Here is an 18,819-nt window from a genome sequence, read left to right on the forward strand (position 1 = left end):
TCTCCAACAGTGTGAACAAGCAGTAAAATTTGAAAGTTACAAAATCAACCCTCCAAGCAAAGACACACTGGTGCAATAGTGGCACACAGGCTGTGTGGGGTGTCAACTGCACTCTGATTGTATATGAGGCCTGCTCAGAGGGAGGAAAGTCAAAGTTGGTACAATGACCCAAGTCAGAAGCCTATGGCTTAGAAAGTTTTCTCTAGAAGGGAACTTCCAATCCACTTTGGCTATATTGAGAAGTCTTACCACTGAGAAGTCTTTATGTGTCTGTATATTTATTCCCTTGGATCTAACCCTCTCTCAGTCTTGGTTAGAGAATGTTTTTTGTACAGATGGCAGGGCATACATAAGATTCCCATCAGTACAACCAGACAAGAAAACGAACAGCTGACTGTGGAGCAGTCTATGTATTATCATGGTCACATCTGCCACAGCCTATGTACTGTTAGAGTGCGAGAGGAAGATAAAATATGAATGCTTCTCTCAGTGTTAAACTGAAAACTTCCTTGAAATACTTACATAAGATAATCAGGAATTGTTCCCTCTCACTAGCTCAGCAGAAGAGTTGAAAGTCATTCTACAGTCAAGGAGGTATTGTGGGGATAACAGTGAAGATATACTACAGTTATACTATCTATAGATTTCTCACTTATTGAGAATAGGAAAATTAACATTTAAGGAGTTAAGAAGCAAAGAATGTAACTGTTAGCTCAAAAATACTTACATTCTTAACGTAAAAAAGAAAACAGTTGTAGCAGAAATTTCAAACACTGCAGTAGAAAAAAATAACATATAAATTTAATTTAAATTAAATTTTGATAACTTCATGACATCAACCCAGTTCTAGGCTCAAGGAAGTTCTCCTTTATGATCTGGAGGACAAAATGTGGTAACTTTATATGCTGGTTTACTGAATGTCGCCCATCAACTCTGATACTTTAATTCTTCAGCTCCGGTTGTTGGCAACTTGGGAGGTAGAGCCTTGAGGGAGCAGGTGTGATGTGATGTGTTGGGGTGAGCTTTAGGTTGTTAAAGCCAGCTCCACATTGCCAGAGTTCAGCTCACTCTCTTGATGCTATTTCCCAAATGCTATGGAAGATGTGATGTCCAGACTCTTCTCAATCCATGTTACCTCTTGCCGGGCTGGTAAATAATTCCTGTCTCCTCTGAGGCTCTAAGATGATATAATAATAAAATTAAAACCCTTTCCTCACATCAGCTGACTTTGGTTGGGTACCTTGTGCTGGCAATGAGAAAACCAGCCTAACACTCTACTTATCATTAGAAAAAAAATATGTCTTATTTGAAGCTTCCAGGCATTGAACTCCTTGCCTATTGACATGGTTTAATTTTTCTTATATATTTTGGAACCTACGTTATGTCACCTTGGTTATTAAACTTACAGAAATGCAGTCTGCATGCCCACAAATAAAATAGCACAGTATTTGGCAAAATTCCATACATGATACATCTCAATCAGAATATCGTTCCAGTTATAACAATGTGTATGAGAAGGTACAAAAGTATAGAACACCACCTGGGTATCTTTGAATGGACACAGAGTTTCCAGAACATGGATGCTTAAAAGAACTGCCACATCAACCAATAGCAATTAATGCATGATAACATTCACAATAGTTACAAGACCACATATAATATAATTAAAAATTAGAATATTAATAAAAATTACTAAGAGCCATCAGTTTTATTCAACTGAGGTTTGTAACTGCAAAAGTTTGATTATCTCAGTCTACTATAATGCAAATGATGCAAATGACACTGTTTAGAAACAAATCCCTGATGAAATTATGATATTATCAATAATGTTCTCTTCACATAAAGCTCAATTGCCTTATCATTTCTGTGACAATCATTCCTACTTACTTCCTATTTTGCCTTTATTTCCTCAGTAGATTATAGAAAAAAACTAAGTGCACTATGAAATATTAATCTATCTCATGACCTTTCAGAAGTTATCTTATAATTGTAACATTTTTTCAAACTATTTGACAAGCACTCCCTTAATATGCTCAAATGTACTACATATCTAAGTGAGTCTAAAGATTCTGTTGCAATTCTTCATACATGGGCAGAGTCAATTTCATTTACCTAGAAAATTATTTTGATGATAAGGTAAAAGGACTTCTCACAGTGAATCCTGAACTTTCCTACAGTCCTAAAATGTATTTCAACACATTTTCAAAAACTTTTTCAGGTAAAGACCAAGTATTTAATATGATCCTACTGTCTTTTAGGAAGAAATTAGTTTCTCTTATTTGCTAGTATCCTCTATAACCTATCACATAACTAACTGACAATCCACAAATTAATATATTAGCATAGGAATAATCCAAATAGTCTTAATAATTGTATACTAACAACTTTCAAAACAATATTCAAGTTATTTATTTGTGAAACAAAAGTCCCATTGGAACCTATTACTTCCTAAATTGATGGTTACAATTGTCATCGTTTTGAGCATATATTTTCATGTTAATATATTTGTAAGTGAGGAAGAAAATACTTATAAAGTTGTACATATATTGTACATATGTGTGGACATATGTATCAGTCAGCATTTTGAAAGACCTATTATTTCAAGCAATGGTTCTATCCCTGTGGTTTGGAAGAAAGTTCTTATCAGGCCTTAACAAAATGACATAGCATTTAGGGACAAAGATGCACCCGAGCAGCCCTGCACTGGAGGCCAGGATGGAGAAGACCTCCACAGCCACCATGACCTTCCCCTTTGTGCTGTGGTAGACTGGCAGGAACGTGACCCACACACTGCAAAACACGAGCATGCTGAAGGTTAGGAACTTCGCTTCATTGTACTTGTCGGGCAGCTTTCTGGCAAAGAAAGCTATAGTGAAGCTCCCCAGGGCAAGGGAGCCAAGGAATCCCAGGACACAGTAGAAGGCAGAGACTAAGCCTTTGTTGCACACAATGATGATGTGCCCATGTTCAGAATGTGAATCTGTTTCAATAAAGGGAGGAGATGTTCCCAGCCAGACTCCACAGAGGATGAGTTGGATCAGTATGCAGATGGGGATGATGAAGTTCGGTGCTCCTGATACCAGCAACCACCTCATCCTTTTACTTGGAGTCGTGAGCTTGAAGGCCAGAACCACAGTGATCGTTTTAGCTAAGACCGTGGAAACTGCCACAGAGAAAACCACTCCAAATGTGGTCTGCTGCAGGATGCAGGTGGCTGTGTTTGGACGACCCAGGAAGAGCAGGGAGCAGAGGAAACAGAAGATCAGGGAGATGAGCAGGATGTAGCTGAGAGCACGGTTGTTGGCCCTCACAATAGGAGTGTCATGGTGCTTCACAAATACCCCCAAAACTAGAGAGGTCAGTGCACAGAAAAACAGGGCCATGAAGGCTAGAGCCATCCCCAGCGGTTCTCCAAATGCAAGAAATGTTATAGCTTTTTGGAGGCAGTGGGTTTGTTCTCTGTTGTTATACTGATCTTCTGGACACTTCAAACACTGCTCCATATCTGTTGTAGGAGCAAATATCATCAAGTCAGATCTGTTATAGGGAGGTCATCTCAAACAGAATTCCTAGAGAAAAATATGAAATGTGCCTTCTATTTTATCTAGACAGTTGACTCGTGGGGTGGTTTCTAGATTAAGGGGTCTTAGGTATTCTGAATGCTAGGTCCTTAGCTGGAAGCAAATTCAGAATGGAAGCCTTTTGGAAGCAGTGTATTGTTGGGGTGGGTTTATGGGCATTATAGCCATCTTTCCTTTGCCAGTGTTTGGCAGACTCTCCTGCTCCTGTTGACCACCTGATGTTGGCAAAGAGGTGATGTCCAACCTCTGGTCATGCCATAGGTTTCCTGTGCCATCAATATGTTGAAGGGTTTCCCCTACATTTTACTCTGACAATTGCAGAGTTTCACGTCTGATGTTAAGGTCTTTAGTCAATTTGGATTTAATTCTTGTGCATGGAGAGAGAGAAGAATCTACTTTCATCCTTCTACAGATACATATCCACTTTTCCCAGCTCCATTTGCTGAAGAGGCTGTCTTTTCTCCAGTGAGTATTTTTGGCATTTTTATTGAATGTCAGGTGGCTATAGCTACCTGGGCTTATATCTGGGTCCTCTATGCTGTTGCATTGATCTCCATATCTGCTTTTGCACAAGTACCATGCTGTTTTTGTTGCTATGGCTCTGTAGTATAGGTTAAGATAAGGTATGGTGATACCTCCCGACTTATTTTTGTGGCTCAGTATTATTTTACATATTCAAGGTTTTCTGTGATCTCAAATGAATTTTTGATATGTTTTTTCTATTTCCATAAAGAATGCCTTTGGAATTTTGATGGGGATTGCATTAAATGTCTAGATTGCTTTTGGTAAGATTGTCATTTTCACAATATTGATTCTTCCAATTCAGGAACAAGGGATGTTTTTTCATTTCCTAGTGTCTTCTACAATTTCTCCCTTGATTGGTTTATAGTTTTCATTGTAGAAATCCTTTACTCCCTTGGTTAGGTTTATTCCAAGATACTTTATTTTCTTTGATGAAATTGTGAATGGAAGTGATTCTCTGATTGCATCCTCTGTGTGTTTGTTGTTAGCATATAGGAATGCTACTGATTTCAGTGTATTTATTTTGTATCCTGTTACATGGCTGTACGTGTTGATCAGCTCTAACAGGTTGCTGGTATTGTCTTTAGGGTCCTTTATATATGAAATCATGTCACCTGCAAATAATGATAACATGATTTCTTCCTTTCCAATTTGTATTCCTTTTATGTGCAGCTCTTGCTTTATTGCTATGGCTAAGACTTCCAGTACTATATTAAATAAAAGTGGAGACAGTGGGCACCCTTGTCTTGTTCCTGATTTTAGTGAAAAGCTTCCAGTTTTTCCCTTTTATTAATATGTTGGCTGTAAGCTTGTCATAAACAGCCTTTATTATATTGATATATGTCCCTTATATTCCCAGTCTTTGTAGGACTTTTATCATGAAGGGATGTTGGATTTTGTCAAATGCTTTCTCTGCGTCTAATGAGATGATCATATGATTTTTGTCCTTCAGTCCATTTATATAATGTATTACATTTATCAATTTGCATATGTTGAACCATCCCTGCATGTCTGGGATAAAGCCTACTTGGTTAGGTTGAATGATCTTTCTGATATATTCTTGTATTTTGTTTGCCAATATTTTGTTGAGAACTTTTGCATCTATGTTCACGAGGGAGATTGGTCTGTAAGTTTATTTTTTGGTTGTATCTTTGCCTGGTTTTGGTATCAGGGTGATACTGGCTTCATAGAAGGAAAATACTCATTGGAGAAAAGACAGGCTCTTCAGCATATGGTGCTGGGAAAAGTGGATATGTATCTGTAGAAGGATGAAAATAGATTCTTCTCTCTCTCCATGCACAAGAATTAAATCCAAATGGACTAAAGACCTTAACATTAGACCTGAAACTCTGCAATTGTTAGAGGAAAAAGCAGGGGAAACCCTTCAACATATTGTTCTTGGAAAAGATTTTCTGAATATACCCCAATTGCTCAGGCTATAAAACCACAGATTAACCACCAGGACCTCATGAAATTAGAAAGATTTTGTTCTGCAAAGGGCACTGTGAGTAAAGTAAAGAGGCAACCTACAGAATGGGAAAAAAATCTTTGCCAGCTATATATCTGATAGAGGATGAATATCTAGGGTACACAAAGAAATCAAAAAGATAAATAATAAGAATTCAAACAAGCCAATTATAAATGGGTTATGGAGCTAAATACAGAGTTCTCAAACAAAGAAATATGGATGGCATATAAGCATCTAAAAAAAGTTCTACATCCCTAGCCATCAGGGAAATGCATATTAAAATTACATTGAGATTGTATCTCACTCCTGTCAGAGTGGCTACCATCAGGAAAACAAATGATCATAAATGCTGACTGGGATGTGGGAATTTAATCTGGTTCAGCCATTGTGGAAATCAGTATGAAGTTTCCTAAGACAGCTAAAAGTTTATCTACCATATGACCCAGCTATAGTACTCCTAGGCATATATCCTAAGGACTGATCCCATTTCCTTAGAAGTACATGCTCAACCATGTTTATTGCTGCTCAATTCACAATAGCTGGGAAATGGATCCAGCCTAGATGTCCCTCAACTGATGAGTGGATAATGAAGATATGACACATTTATACAATGGAGTTCTACACATCGGTAAAGAAAAATGAAGTTATGATATTTGCGGGAAAATGGATGGATCTGGAAAGGATTATACTAAGTGAGGTTACTCAGGCCCAGAAAGCCAAGCGCCACATTGTCTCCCTCATATGTGGATCTTAGCTACAGATGAGTGGGCTTCTGTGTGAGAAGGAAAAAACTCAGTAGCAAAGGCCAGTAAGTTAAAAAGGTGATATAAAGGGAAGAGAAAGGAAGGGAGGAGGGTACTGAATTGGTTACTAGTGTATATATATAAGTAGAAGCATAGATTAATGGGAGTGAAAAGACCAAAAGTGAGGTCAGGGGAAGGGATTCAGTAAAGAAAAGGTGGAGGGAGGGCTAATCAAAATCTAAGAGGATGCAAATAAATCATATGGAATCCTCCGGTTTTGAACAATGGAACACTCAGGAGCCATAGATCATTGTTAGAAAATTTTCAGTGCCAGGGATGGGATACTTCCAGTGTGTTGTTGGCCAAGGGGTTTCCTGATGCTCCCAAAACATTATAGGCCATGGCGAGGCCCTTGGTTTCCCACCAGGAATAGCTGGTAATACCCTATTGCTGAAGACTCCACATACTTGGGCTGCAAGGCCACTGAAAAATCCTGCTGCAACTGAGCTGATAACCTCCTTTATGTAGACCAGCTGACAGAAAGCTGGAGGAAGCCATTCTACATGTAGTTCAATGGGAGGAAGAGATACCACCACTGAAGATACTCAACAGTGAACACTGCAAGCCTTATAATTGGCCAGCCAGCCCAAATGAGTCAATGGGTGTAATAGTAGCACGTCTGTCATGGTGGAAACCAACTGTCCTCCATTGGACTAGAGGCCTGCTCCATGGGGGGAAGCACATTCCTGATACTGAAAACTTAAAATAGGGGTAGTCATGAGCCCTAGAGGTGTAACATCTGCTGATGTCTGGAAAAATGTATATACTATGTTCCTCAAGCTGCCCAGTAAGCACTTCTCTTAATATTTATACCCTTCTATTAACTACTCTCACTTCGGGTAGAGAATCTTCTCTTTTTAGATGGCAGTGACTTTGGGATGACTCAGAAGGTATCATAGTGTTGGAAAGAAGAGCCTGGAGTACTGAGTAACATCTTGATCACAACTTCCAAGGCTAAGGGTCTAATGCAGAAGAGGTGGCAGAAAGAATGTAAGAGCCAAAGGAATGGTAGGACTCCTTACAAAGTGCTCCCTCCAGACATCAATGGTCCAGGATATTCATGACCTCATAGTGCCTGACACTACCTACACAAGACCATCATAAGAGGAGGAAAAGACCATAATATCAAAATAAAAGAGAGACTGATTGAGATGGAGATTGGATATGATCGAGAATGGAATTTTAAAGTGGACAGTGGGGTGGGGGAGAGAATTACCATGGGATACTTTTTTAATCATGGAAAATGTTAATAAAAATGAGGGAAAAAAAAACATAAATAAAGAAGAAAAGTGAATTTACAGCCTTTGAAGTGGTCTGAATACTGAAGGAGTGTCCTGATCTTCCAAGTCTGCTTTATTCTTGCCTGGATTAACAAGTTGTTAGCCCACTTGGTAGTACAGAGTATAACGAATGCAAGAACGGTATTGTCATAATGTTTCCAAATATTTTTTTGAAATGGCCATGGGCAGTGTGAAGCAGACTTGTTGGTTTACCTGAGTTGAGGCCAGATATAGCCATAAGGATGACCACTGGTTGCAATAGAGACCTAATGAAGATGCCAGGACTAAGAGAATGCTGCTAAGGAGAACTTCCAGCACCAGATGAAATTCAATGGGACTGTGACTAGCCTAAGTGAAGAGACAGAATTGGAATCTAGAGACTCATGACTTCTAAGTAACAAATGTAAGTCCATCAGAATTACATCTGAATTGAAAATGAAACTCAAAAAGCCCAGAAAGGCTTGAATGGAGTACTACAAATTTTTAAAACCAAGGCTACTAGCCTAAACTCACATATATATATGAAAGTTATCCATCTTCATAGAGGAGGAAAGATAAACTTTCAATTGACAAAAGCCAGTTTTATGAGTATATGAGCAGTAAGTCAGCCCTATAGACAATACTAAATGCAGTACTTTACATTGAGGAGAACATGCATAATTAAAAGTTTATGGGAGGAAAAAACAGAATAATCACAACTAGAATATACATGAAAAGCAATGAAGATGAAGGAAATACCAAACTCAATAAAGTCTTCAACTTGACTGACATTAATTTATACTTCTCAATTATAACTCTAAAAATCAATGTACAAGACTCCCAAGTCAAAAGACACAGGTTAATGGGCTGGATCAGAAACCTGGATCCATCCATTTGCTGCCTTCAAGAAATCCATATTACTATGATACAGGCACAACCTTGGGTGAAAGGATTAAAAACAGGTATTTTAAGCAAATGGAAATAGGCAAAAAACAGCTGTGATGATACTTATGTCTTAAAAGATAGGCCTTCAACCAAAACAATAAAAAAGATGAATAGATCCTTATGACTCACCCAAGATGCAATTAGATGAAAGGGTATTACATTTATACACAGATAACCAACCAGAAGTATGCCAAAATTTTTGAAGCAAAATGTGTTAGACAATAATCTGAAATAGTAGGTTATTTAAATACCCTACTATTGTTAATGTGTACATTATCTAAACAGAAAATGCCAAAATCAATGTAGCTAAAAAACACAATAGCTAAATAGGATTTAACATTCCATTCAAATTTGACAGAATGCAGATTCTTCTCAGTAAATCATGGAATCTTCTCAAATAGGTGACATATCATGACATAAACAAGTCATTACAAACACAGTAGGATGGACATAACATCTTGTCTTATATCTGACCACAATGCAATGATCCAAGAAATCAACAAGAAAGGAAGGCACAGAAAATACACAAACTCCTGGTGTTTGAAAAACACAGTATTGAGTTATAATGACTCAGTGAAAAAAAATCGACCATAACAAAATTCCTAGAACTGAATGAAAAGGAAAACATAAAACAACAAACTTATGGGACATAATGGGAAGAGTACTGAGAAGGAAGTTTATACCTCTAAGTGCCCACTTTACAGAAGTAGAGAATCACAACACAAGATGAAGTGATCCGTGTGAAGACAGGACAGAAGAGGAACCCCCATGCATGAGCATGCCAGGCTGAAAGACAGAATCACGATCAGGGCAGGCATCGAAAACTGGAGATGAAGAAAACTAATGAAAGAACTGATGGAATGAAGGGACGTTTCTACAAAAAAGAGAGTAATGAAGCTCATAAACCCTTGGATAAGTTTATCAAAAGGAAAACAAAGAAGAATCTCATAAAAAACTTTACTGATGAAAAAGAAGATATTCCAACAGATACCTATGAAACTGGTTGAATTAATAGGATAAATTTCCTATGGCTATATTACACACAATTAGAAAATCTTGAAGAAATGACACATTTCTTGTCATATATGAACTCTCCAGACTAAACTCAGAATATATAAATAATCTAAGGAGAACAATAACATCTAATAAAATTGGAATACTAGTTAAAAGCCTCCAAGCCAGAAAAGTCCAAACCAACAGGTTTTCACAACTAAACTCCAAATAAGCTTTTATAGAAGGAAAAAACAGCTGCTTTCCGAGTTATTTCATAAAATTTTACAGGAGGAAATACTTCTTTACCCCTTTTATGAAGTCAGTATTACACCAATACCAAAATGAAACAGAGACACAACCAAACTAAAGGTTGCTGCAGGCCAGAGTCCCCTGCTGTCAAAAGAAGGTGGGTGGGATTAAATGTTGGCTGTCACAGGTCTTTTTGTCTTGCCCATGCCAGTGAATAAAGGATTTATTGCCAAAGGCCATAATCACATGCCCTGCTCTTCAAGGTGCTGGTCTTTATCTGTGGCGCACTCTGGGCAGATATTTCCCACACTGGGATGTGGAGTTGGACGACCACTACGAGTCTCAAGGAACCACTGGTGTTCCAGGCGTTTCTAGCATTTGCTCGGCTGTACGCCTGGACTGTTTAGAATATTTTGTTTTCTTCCTGTGCCATTAGCCTCCCACCTTGTCTTCATGCCCCCAACACCCTCAGGTGAGTTGTTTTTGTAATTATAACTACTGTTTTGTGAATTTGTTCTTACTGTTTCTCTGTGAAGCACACACATGGGATGTGGCAGATGGGGCTTCTCAGTTTCTGCTACTCTCTTTCCAGCCATCACTGCGTTTTCTCTTGTAATTTGGGTTAGGTTTTAAAATCTCTTGCCCTATTTCCAAAAGAAAGAAAGAAGGAAAAAAAAAGAAAGTCCTATAGTCTTGGGCCAGGATAGACATCACAGGGAGATTTTTCTGATTCTGAGTAATAATTTTCTATCTCAGTGTTCATGTAGAAAAAGTTCTTTTTCCTGGTACTTATAAAATTTCCCAGCTAGAGGAGATGCTAATTCTGAGGAGAGCATGCTTAGAGAATCTAAGCTTTTCAACAATTGAAGGTCAAAATTTACTATAAATCACAGCCTGGTCTGATTGGTATTTCAAAGAATTTTTCAGTGATGCAAATAGGACCTGAAGAGGCAAATTTACTACATCCATTAATCTTTGACCAGTGATGTTTCCCTGTCATGTTCAAGTCTAAATCAAGGATAAGAGACCTCATACCAGTAGCGAGCAAAATTTAAAAATCTCAAATATCACAATTAAATGTGAGCTGCTTTCTCATGACTTGAGGACCCCAGAGATAGCTCAGTGTTTAAGGTGCTTGCCTCTAAAGCTAACTACTGGCATTCAATCCTCCAGTACCCACATGTAGTAGACAGCCTCAGGCTACTGTGATGAATTTCCAGACCCGGCAGTTATGAAGGAAGGGATACTTACTTGAAGCTTATGGATCCAGGGGAAGTTCCATAATGGCAGTAGAAGCTGGCCTGTTTTCACAGGTCCTAACACAGAGAGAAAAGCCACCAGCCAAAACCCAAAAGGCCCACCACACAGCATCCTTAGGAATTCCAAGCAGAGCTAAGGCACCTTGCTTATCTTTAAAATTGAATTCCAAATCAAACTACATACCTTAAGGCTATAACCTAGGATCCCCTCAGTGACACTTCCTGCCAGCCAGGTGGCTGCAGATGTAAATTACAAACTTTAATACAATTCTGAATATAATGCAGGCCATCCATTCAAACTACCATACCATACAAAGCCAAATGCACAAAGTGACACATGCATCTGGAGTCATTGGCAGCGGCTAGAAGCCCTGGTGTATTCATTTTCTCTCTATCCTCTCTCTCTCTACCAAGCATGGTGGAACCCACCTTTAACTGTAGCATTTGGAGAATTTAGTAGGAGGATCACTGAGAGTTGGAGGCTAACCTGAAACTACATAGTGTATTGCAGGACAGCCTAGCCTACAGCGAGACCTGACCTCAAAAAAAAAAAATTCTAAAAGTAGATCTAACATTTAACCTGGCTATTCCTCCTGTGGGCATATACCTGAATGACACTCCTCTTTACAGTAGAAATATTGGTCAGCCATATTTTCTACTGCTTCTTTCACAATTGCTAAGATATGAAATTATGCCAGATGCCCATCAATTGATGAATGGATAATGAAGGTGCCACACATAACCAGTGGAATTCTATTTAGCTGTAAGGAGAGATGAAACCATGAAATTTCTAGGAAAATGAATGGTCATGTAAAAAAGTTTACCAAGCAAGGTGTGTAGGCTCTCACAGAAAAATGACCATTGTTCTCTCCCATGGAGATCCTAAAGTAGACTACTTATATCTGTTGATAAATTTCAGTAAGAATTTTTAGTGTTGTAGGAAAGCTAGTATGAAGGTTGGAGAGAGGAGAAGTTTGAATGGAGTAGAGGAGGGGATAGTCACCAATCAAGTGTTGGGACTGAATAGCAAGGTGGAAGCGTTGGCAGAGGTATGGAAGGGAAGGAGGAACAGCAGAGATATGCAAAACTATTGGTGGCATAAATCAGCATAATAGAAACATTTTTTGGTTAGCAAATTAATAAGAGGACGGGGGCATTGTTTGGGCAGCAGTGTCCTATAGGAACAAGTTTTAACGTAATACAGTGGGCTATTGCTGGTAAATACCAGTGCCAGAATTGAGTTACCCCCACAGTCATGGAGGCCCCTGAAATCCCCATGCAATTTATAACATGATTGATGCATTGGGGTACACACTAGATCTCAATTGTAACATACTGCTCCTAATGATACCACAGGCTGTGTTCACAGGAAATGGAGATATCATGCTTGAGGTGAGATGGAAGCCTTATCTCTGCTGGGTAACTCTCATACTGCCGCATATTGCTGTATGAACTGCTGGTGAATAATGGCCATCAACTGTATGATCAAGCTGTAAGTACTTCAAATTGCAAAATGAATCTCCAATGCAAGAGGTACACAGTGGTACCTAAATTATAAAGAGGATATGGGCAGAATGAATTTCTCTCTGATTGGGTATGAGGCCTGATTAGGAGTGAGGGAGGAGTTCATACCTGGTACTTAGAATCTAACAGGAAGCATATAATTTGGAAGTCATAGACAGCAGAGGGAAGTTTCCAGGTTTTTCTGCTTTGTTTTGTTGTTGTTATAAAGGTATTCCTTTCCAAAAGTCTTCTAACTGCATATTCTTACCTAGTTTTGTACATGCCACTCTCACTGCTGGTGGAAGAGTCTGCTTTAGACAGATAGCAGCATGAACCTATAAGACCCGGGATCCATTAGTGTGACAAGCAGGAAAGTCAACAGTCATCACTCGACAAGTCATCCCTACCACATCTGCCATGGCACAGGAAATACTATGGAGAAAGCTTAGGATTAAAGATGAGTGCATCTCGCACTGCTAGACTAAAACACTTCCCAGGGAGATGGTGGAAGAGACTCAGCATTCACCAAAGGATATATCAGAGGCTGCTGAGAGCAGAACAGTAAAGGAGGCAGAAGCAGGAATGGAAAGGAAGTTAGAGGCATGGGGTGGGAAGGTAGATTGTGACGCATTGTGCCCACCCACAGACTCTGACTGGTGCACTCATCACCCCACATGGATACCAGTGTCTGCATTGAGGAAGAACCTCTTTCGGAAGCAGGTGAGGGGAAAGGGAGAATAAGAGCATGACCCATATGACAAATATGCAATATGGTCATACAATGTGTTTCTCAGTTATTAAAATGTCACTTTCTAGGGCTGGAGAGTTGGCTTAGCAGTTAAGGTGCTTGCCTGCAAAGCCAAAGGACACAGGTTCGATTCCCCAGGACCCACGTAAGCCATATGTACAAGGTGGCACATGCATCTGGAGTTCCTTTGCAGTAGTAGTAGGTCCTGGCTTGCCCGTTCTCTTTATATATCTGCCTATCTCCCTCTCTCTCACACACAAATGAAACGAAATATATTTGTTTAAAAAAATCATTTTCCAAAATAAGCCTCAGAATATATCAAATATTTTAACATCAATATCATATCATCTCATGGGTCTATGGGATTCATTATATGCATGCTTTAAAAATGCTCAGAATTCACATTTCTATATTGTATTTTTCTATTCACTTGTCAACTGCAAAACAATACAAAATCCAATGTACACAAGTAGCGCATGGTGTACCAGAGCACGTTTTACCTCATAAAACACACCTTCTTCCCTCCTCCTTCTCTCTTTCTTTTCTTCCTTCCCCCTTTCCTGCCTCTTCCCTCCCTTTCTCTTTCTTTCCTTTTTCTCTTTTTGCTTATTTACTTTTTTATAGATATTTTTGTGGCAAGGTCTCAATACAATGTAGGAGGGCATAATTCTGTAATTCTGTAATTCCACTGGCCTCAGACTCATGGAGATTTTCCTACGTTCTCCTTGGGAGTGTGGGGATTAAAGGCACAACCCACTGTAATCAGATATTTCTTAAGAAAACAAAACTTTCTCTAAGCATCTGGTCTTTTCCAGTAACTGTGCTGGTTCCTGAGAAAATAAGGCTTAGAAGATTCATGCTCTGGTTTTCTTATATTTTTCTGTGGAGGTATAGTCTCATTCTAGCCTAGTCTGGCTGGAAACACACTCTGGAGCCTTAGGCTAGCTTTGAACTCACAGATCCTCCTACCTCATTCTCCTGAGTGTTGTGATGAAAGTCTTAAAACATCACACCAAGCTAGATTCATTTTTTGTGTTGGATACCTATGTTTGTTCAATGAAGATCACCTGCCTATGCGTGAAATACATCAAAGGGGTAAAACTAATATTGCTATGTTGTCCTCAGATGAGTTTAATGGAGAAAATATTATATATAATAGTATTTGTAGGAGGTGAGTGTCATTTATATAGGCAATGTTATTGATCATTTAAATGACATTATTAAATTAAATAAGATATTTTTATCTCTTCAGATGTTTTCCACATCCTTCCAAGGTCCCAGTCAGTTTTAAGAGGAAATAAACATTCTGTAGAATTTCTCCTAGTTTCTAAACTTACCTGTGTCATTGGAAATCTCATTCTCTGGGCAGGGAATGCAATCAAAGCAGCAGGGAGCCTTCCCCTCCTGATGGGATTTCCTGAATCCAGGGGTGCAAGTTATACTACACACCGAGGGAGGAATCTGAGGAACATCAAATGATCAGGAGTACATACAGAGTTTAACTCCTCCTTTAAAAAAAAGTTTTTTGTTTATTTTTATTTATTTGAGATCGACAGAGAGAGAAAGAGAGAGAGAGAGAGAGAGAGAGAAGAGAGAGAGAGAGAGAGAGAGAGAGAGAAAAGAGAGAGAGAGAGACAGAGTGAGAATGGGCATGCCAGGGCTTCCAGCCACTGCAAATGAACTTCAGACTTGTGTGCCCCCTTGTGCATCTGGCTAACGTGGGTCCTGGGGAATCAAGCTTTGAACCAGGGTCCTTAAGCTTCTCAGGTGAGCACTTAACTGCAAAGCCATCTCTCCAGCCCTTAAATACTCTTTTCATAGCAACAATGCCTTAGCATATTATGCAATTAGTAAATCTACTTTCCATATACCTACAATTGAGTAGCATGGAAACATGCCCTTTGTTCACTGAGTATCACATGTATGAATATGTAGAAAAATGTTAAAATGTTTCTGCTTCTCTTCTATTAAAAAATAAAAAAGACAATCTAAAAAGTGTAAAGTGAGTCCACAAATGATAATATTTTGTACTTATAAAACACGGGCAGTTATACCCTAACACCTTATAAGGTTTATTTTATTTATGTTCCATATCCAAATTACTATTAGATCCATCTCACCTGTCTACTTCCTGTGGTCCACTCTATCATGTCTTCCAATAATTGTAGTTGTTGTCCTTGTGGAAGATATGGAGAAAACTGTCCTATTTTCACCTTTACCTGCAAACTTTCTTGAAAATCCCATAAGTGGAAAATGTCATATGCTGGGTCTAATTTCCCTTTCTGATTCATATTCACTAGGTCTCCAACAGGGTTGGTAAACTGCATGTTCTTTAGGAGATGGTTCAGCTGAAAGATATGTATTACTTAAAATTATGCAGGATACTAAGGCATTCCATCAAAAATGAGAACTTCCTCACAAATTCTCTAATTTCTCACTCTCAAAGGGTTATTTGTGTAAAACATTTAATGTTATACTTTTATAAATAATTAATATTATTACTAGCTTCCAAATCAGTGTGTCTTAGGAAAAATATCCCAAACATTTCCATACAACAATAGACATAAAATTAACATAAATCTTAACACTACCTACCTCTATGATTACATTCAAAGCATCATTATGAAACTGAGGGCATGAATATATTTACTTACTCTGAAATATTTTGAAACACTTGTATGATAGTCATCATGTTGATACTTATATTTTTCTAAACTGTAAAATATATTTTTCTTAAATCATGAGAAGTTCTCTCTATATACCATAGAGTGTCCATGGGACTTATAAGTAAATATTAGAATTATTGCAGATCAGTGGATATGTTAACATCTTCTTTCATAGTCGTCATTGATATACATTTCATACTGTTAGCTTCAATTAATTTAATTAATTAATTTAATACTATTTTTTCATTTATTTATTTGAAAGCAACAGACAGAGAGAGAAACAGGGAGAGAGAGAAAGACAGAGAGACAGATGATGTGCCCACCAGGGCCTCCAGCCACTGCAAATGAGCTCCACACCTGTGTGCCCCCTTGTGCATCTGGCCAACGTGGGTACTAGGAATCAAGTCTTGAACTGGGGTGCTTAGGCTTCACAGGCAAGCGCTTAAATGCTAAGCCACCTCTCCAACCCTAATTACACTGTTTTTATAAGAAAAGCCACATCTAACATAATAAAATATGAAAATGGAGAAAGGTTTCTTGACAATTTGGATTGAACAGCTCTGGGATAATTTACAAATAATCATACTGATAATACTACCTATCAATCTTAAATGACATTTTACCTTCCCACAGTCACTCTGAGGTCTGTAGTCTTTAGCCATATATTGGATATCTACATGTTGGAGCAGCAGCTCATGGTAGGAATAGGCCAGCACATATGCAGCATTGTATATATGGTAACTCTCCTCACTCATGGCCACATTGAAAGTGTGCTGTGTGAACAATTCCAATGATACGTTGGATGAAAAACTACATAGGCTTTTCCATTTAGACTCTGACAGTGAACAGTTAAAGTACAACCACCCCAACTTTTCCAAAGAAATATCTTTTAAGTACTTGGAATGTTTCAGTGTTTGGATAAATTTTTGAAAACCATAAACACCAGGATGGTGCTGAGAAAGAGTAAAAGTCCTGTGGAAGAGGTCAAGGTTTAAAGCTGTCTTGCTTGAGATAACATCCCACTGTGTGGTGGTGACCCAGATTTTCCCTGGGCCCAAATATTGCCATGTTCTACTGGTTTCTCCTAGAATAGAACTAATATCACCATAAGTGATAATAACATTTGCTGAGGATGTCATTATTTGCTTATAATATATTCCAGTTCTTGCCAAGTACAACTGATTGGTTGCAGGAACTACATGCACAAAAGCACAGCAGATTCCATTTGTTTGCATTTCTTCTCTCAAGTCTGACAGAAATTGCAGGCCTGGGTCATCATCTGAGATGACCAGTCCCACCCACTTCCAGTTGAAATGAATCATCAGAGAGACCAATGCAAGGGTCAGAGAAGTATCCTTCGTGGCCATCTGATGTATATAAGAAAACTTTTCATGGTCACTCAACATAGGTTGAAATGGTCCATAGATAAGCTACAGGTCCCAAAACAAATGAAACAATGTATGAACAAGAGTGACCTGAAGCTCAATTGAACATCTGAATTGCATCAATTGTTTAAAGTCACATTGTCTCTGGTAACTAGCCGTTTAAGACACACGGAAAGCCCGTGCATAAACTCCTTCTCTTCTTTTCCCTTTTCCTAGATTCATAAGAAGGCCAACAAGAAATGCATTTCCCCTTGCCCATTCCAAAGAACCTCACCTGTGAAGAATAGTCCATTTCAAAGATTGGGGCCAATCTTGAAGATGTTGCCCACGTTTCACCTGAAATTACTACTTCACAGAAATAATGAGCACACTCATAGTTAGGATACAAAGCATAATTACTTGTTGGGGATAAAGATAACATTTCGTCAAAAAAATTTAAATCACACATTTGAGTAGGTAGGTAAAATCCTACAGAAAAGTTGGGTAAAAGACTGGGGTTCTTGTTGATTTCATCTACTGCATACTCCAATGCCAAGGCAATGTCAAATTTTTCAGGGGGAAAACTGAAATGAGAAAATAGTGGACATTAGTAATGGATCCCTAAACATGATAATCTTTAAATCCAATAGGATAAAATTTACTAACTTATGTTTGTTTCCTAAATTCATGTGGTGAATGTATTGTCCCTGAAAGCATCAGGTCATGGAGTACCAATAAATATTTTAATAATCATGACGGTGGAGATGTTTGTAAAGTATAGAAATCTATGGGATCTATTGGAGAGACTTCCATCCATGCAGAAGAAAGCCGGCCCTTAGAAGATGATGAATCATCTATTGTCTCATGTTGGAACTGTCATCCTCAAGACATGTGCAGAATGATGATTAACCCAGGTGTGACCCTCAGAGAAGCAGAAGGAAGATGTACTGCTACAGACACCACAAAATCAGCAAGTACTTCTATTTGCAGGGCCCTGCCTGAGCACACAAGAGAAGAGCTCTGAGGAAGGGATTCTCAACTTAGATCAGACTTTCAAAATCAATCAATCAATAAATCTATATCTAACTCTAATTATATCTATCTATGTATACACATCTATCTATCTGTCTATCTATACTGTAGGAGACTACCATAACCAGGCAAACAGCTATAGAATAACATCAGACAGCTTTCCACAACTTCCTATCCCCTGTATATGTGCACTAGAAACACCAGTGGAGATCCCAGGACACCAAGGGATTCTAGCTTCCCAACCCCACACAGCATCCAGCACAGTGGATCTGAAGATCTGAATGTTATACCCAGATGAATCCACCCACAGTGCCCAAAAGAGGGAACCAGCTTCATAGTTAATGCAGGTGAGAGAAAAAGTCATACCAACATGTAAGTGGACTGTTTTTCTCTAGGGCAACATATACCCCAAAGCCAGAAAACAGGC

The 18,819-nt window shown here is 38.6% G+C and overlaps 1 protein-coding gene across 1 annotated transcript; it reads right to left on the minus strand.

Annotated features, from left to right (window-relative positions):
* Nucleotides 1-1,379: 1,379 nt before the first annotated feature.
* On the minus strand, nt 1,380-17,363 carry LOC101599031 (vomeronasal type-2 receptor 116-like). The gene is made up of 5 exons (XM_045131504.1): nt 16,620-17,363; nt 15,451-15,678; nt 14,668-14,791; nt 2,638-3,505; nt 1,380-1,386 (listed from the first exon to the last, which is right to left on the minus strand). Exons 1-5 carry the CDS (start codon nt 17,361-17,363, stop codon nt 1,380-1,382), a joined length of 1,971 nt encoding a protein of 656 aa, XP_044987439.1.
* Nucleotides 17,364-18,819: the final 1,456 nt, after the last annotated feature.

This window comes from Jaculus jaculus, chromosome 12 (genome assembly GCF_020740685.1).
Source record: "Jaculus jaculus isolate mJacJac1 chromosome 12, mJacJac1.mat.Y.cur, whole genome shotgun sequence".
NCBI lineage: Eukaryota > Metazoa > Chordata > Mammalia > Rodentia > Dipodidae > Jaculus > Jaculus jaculus.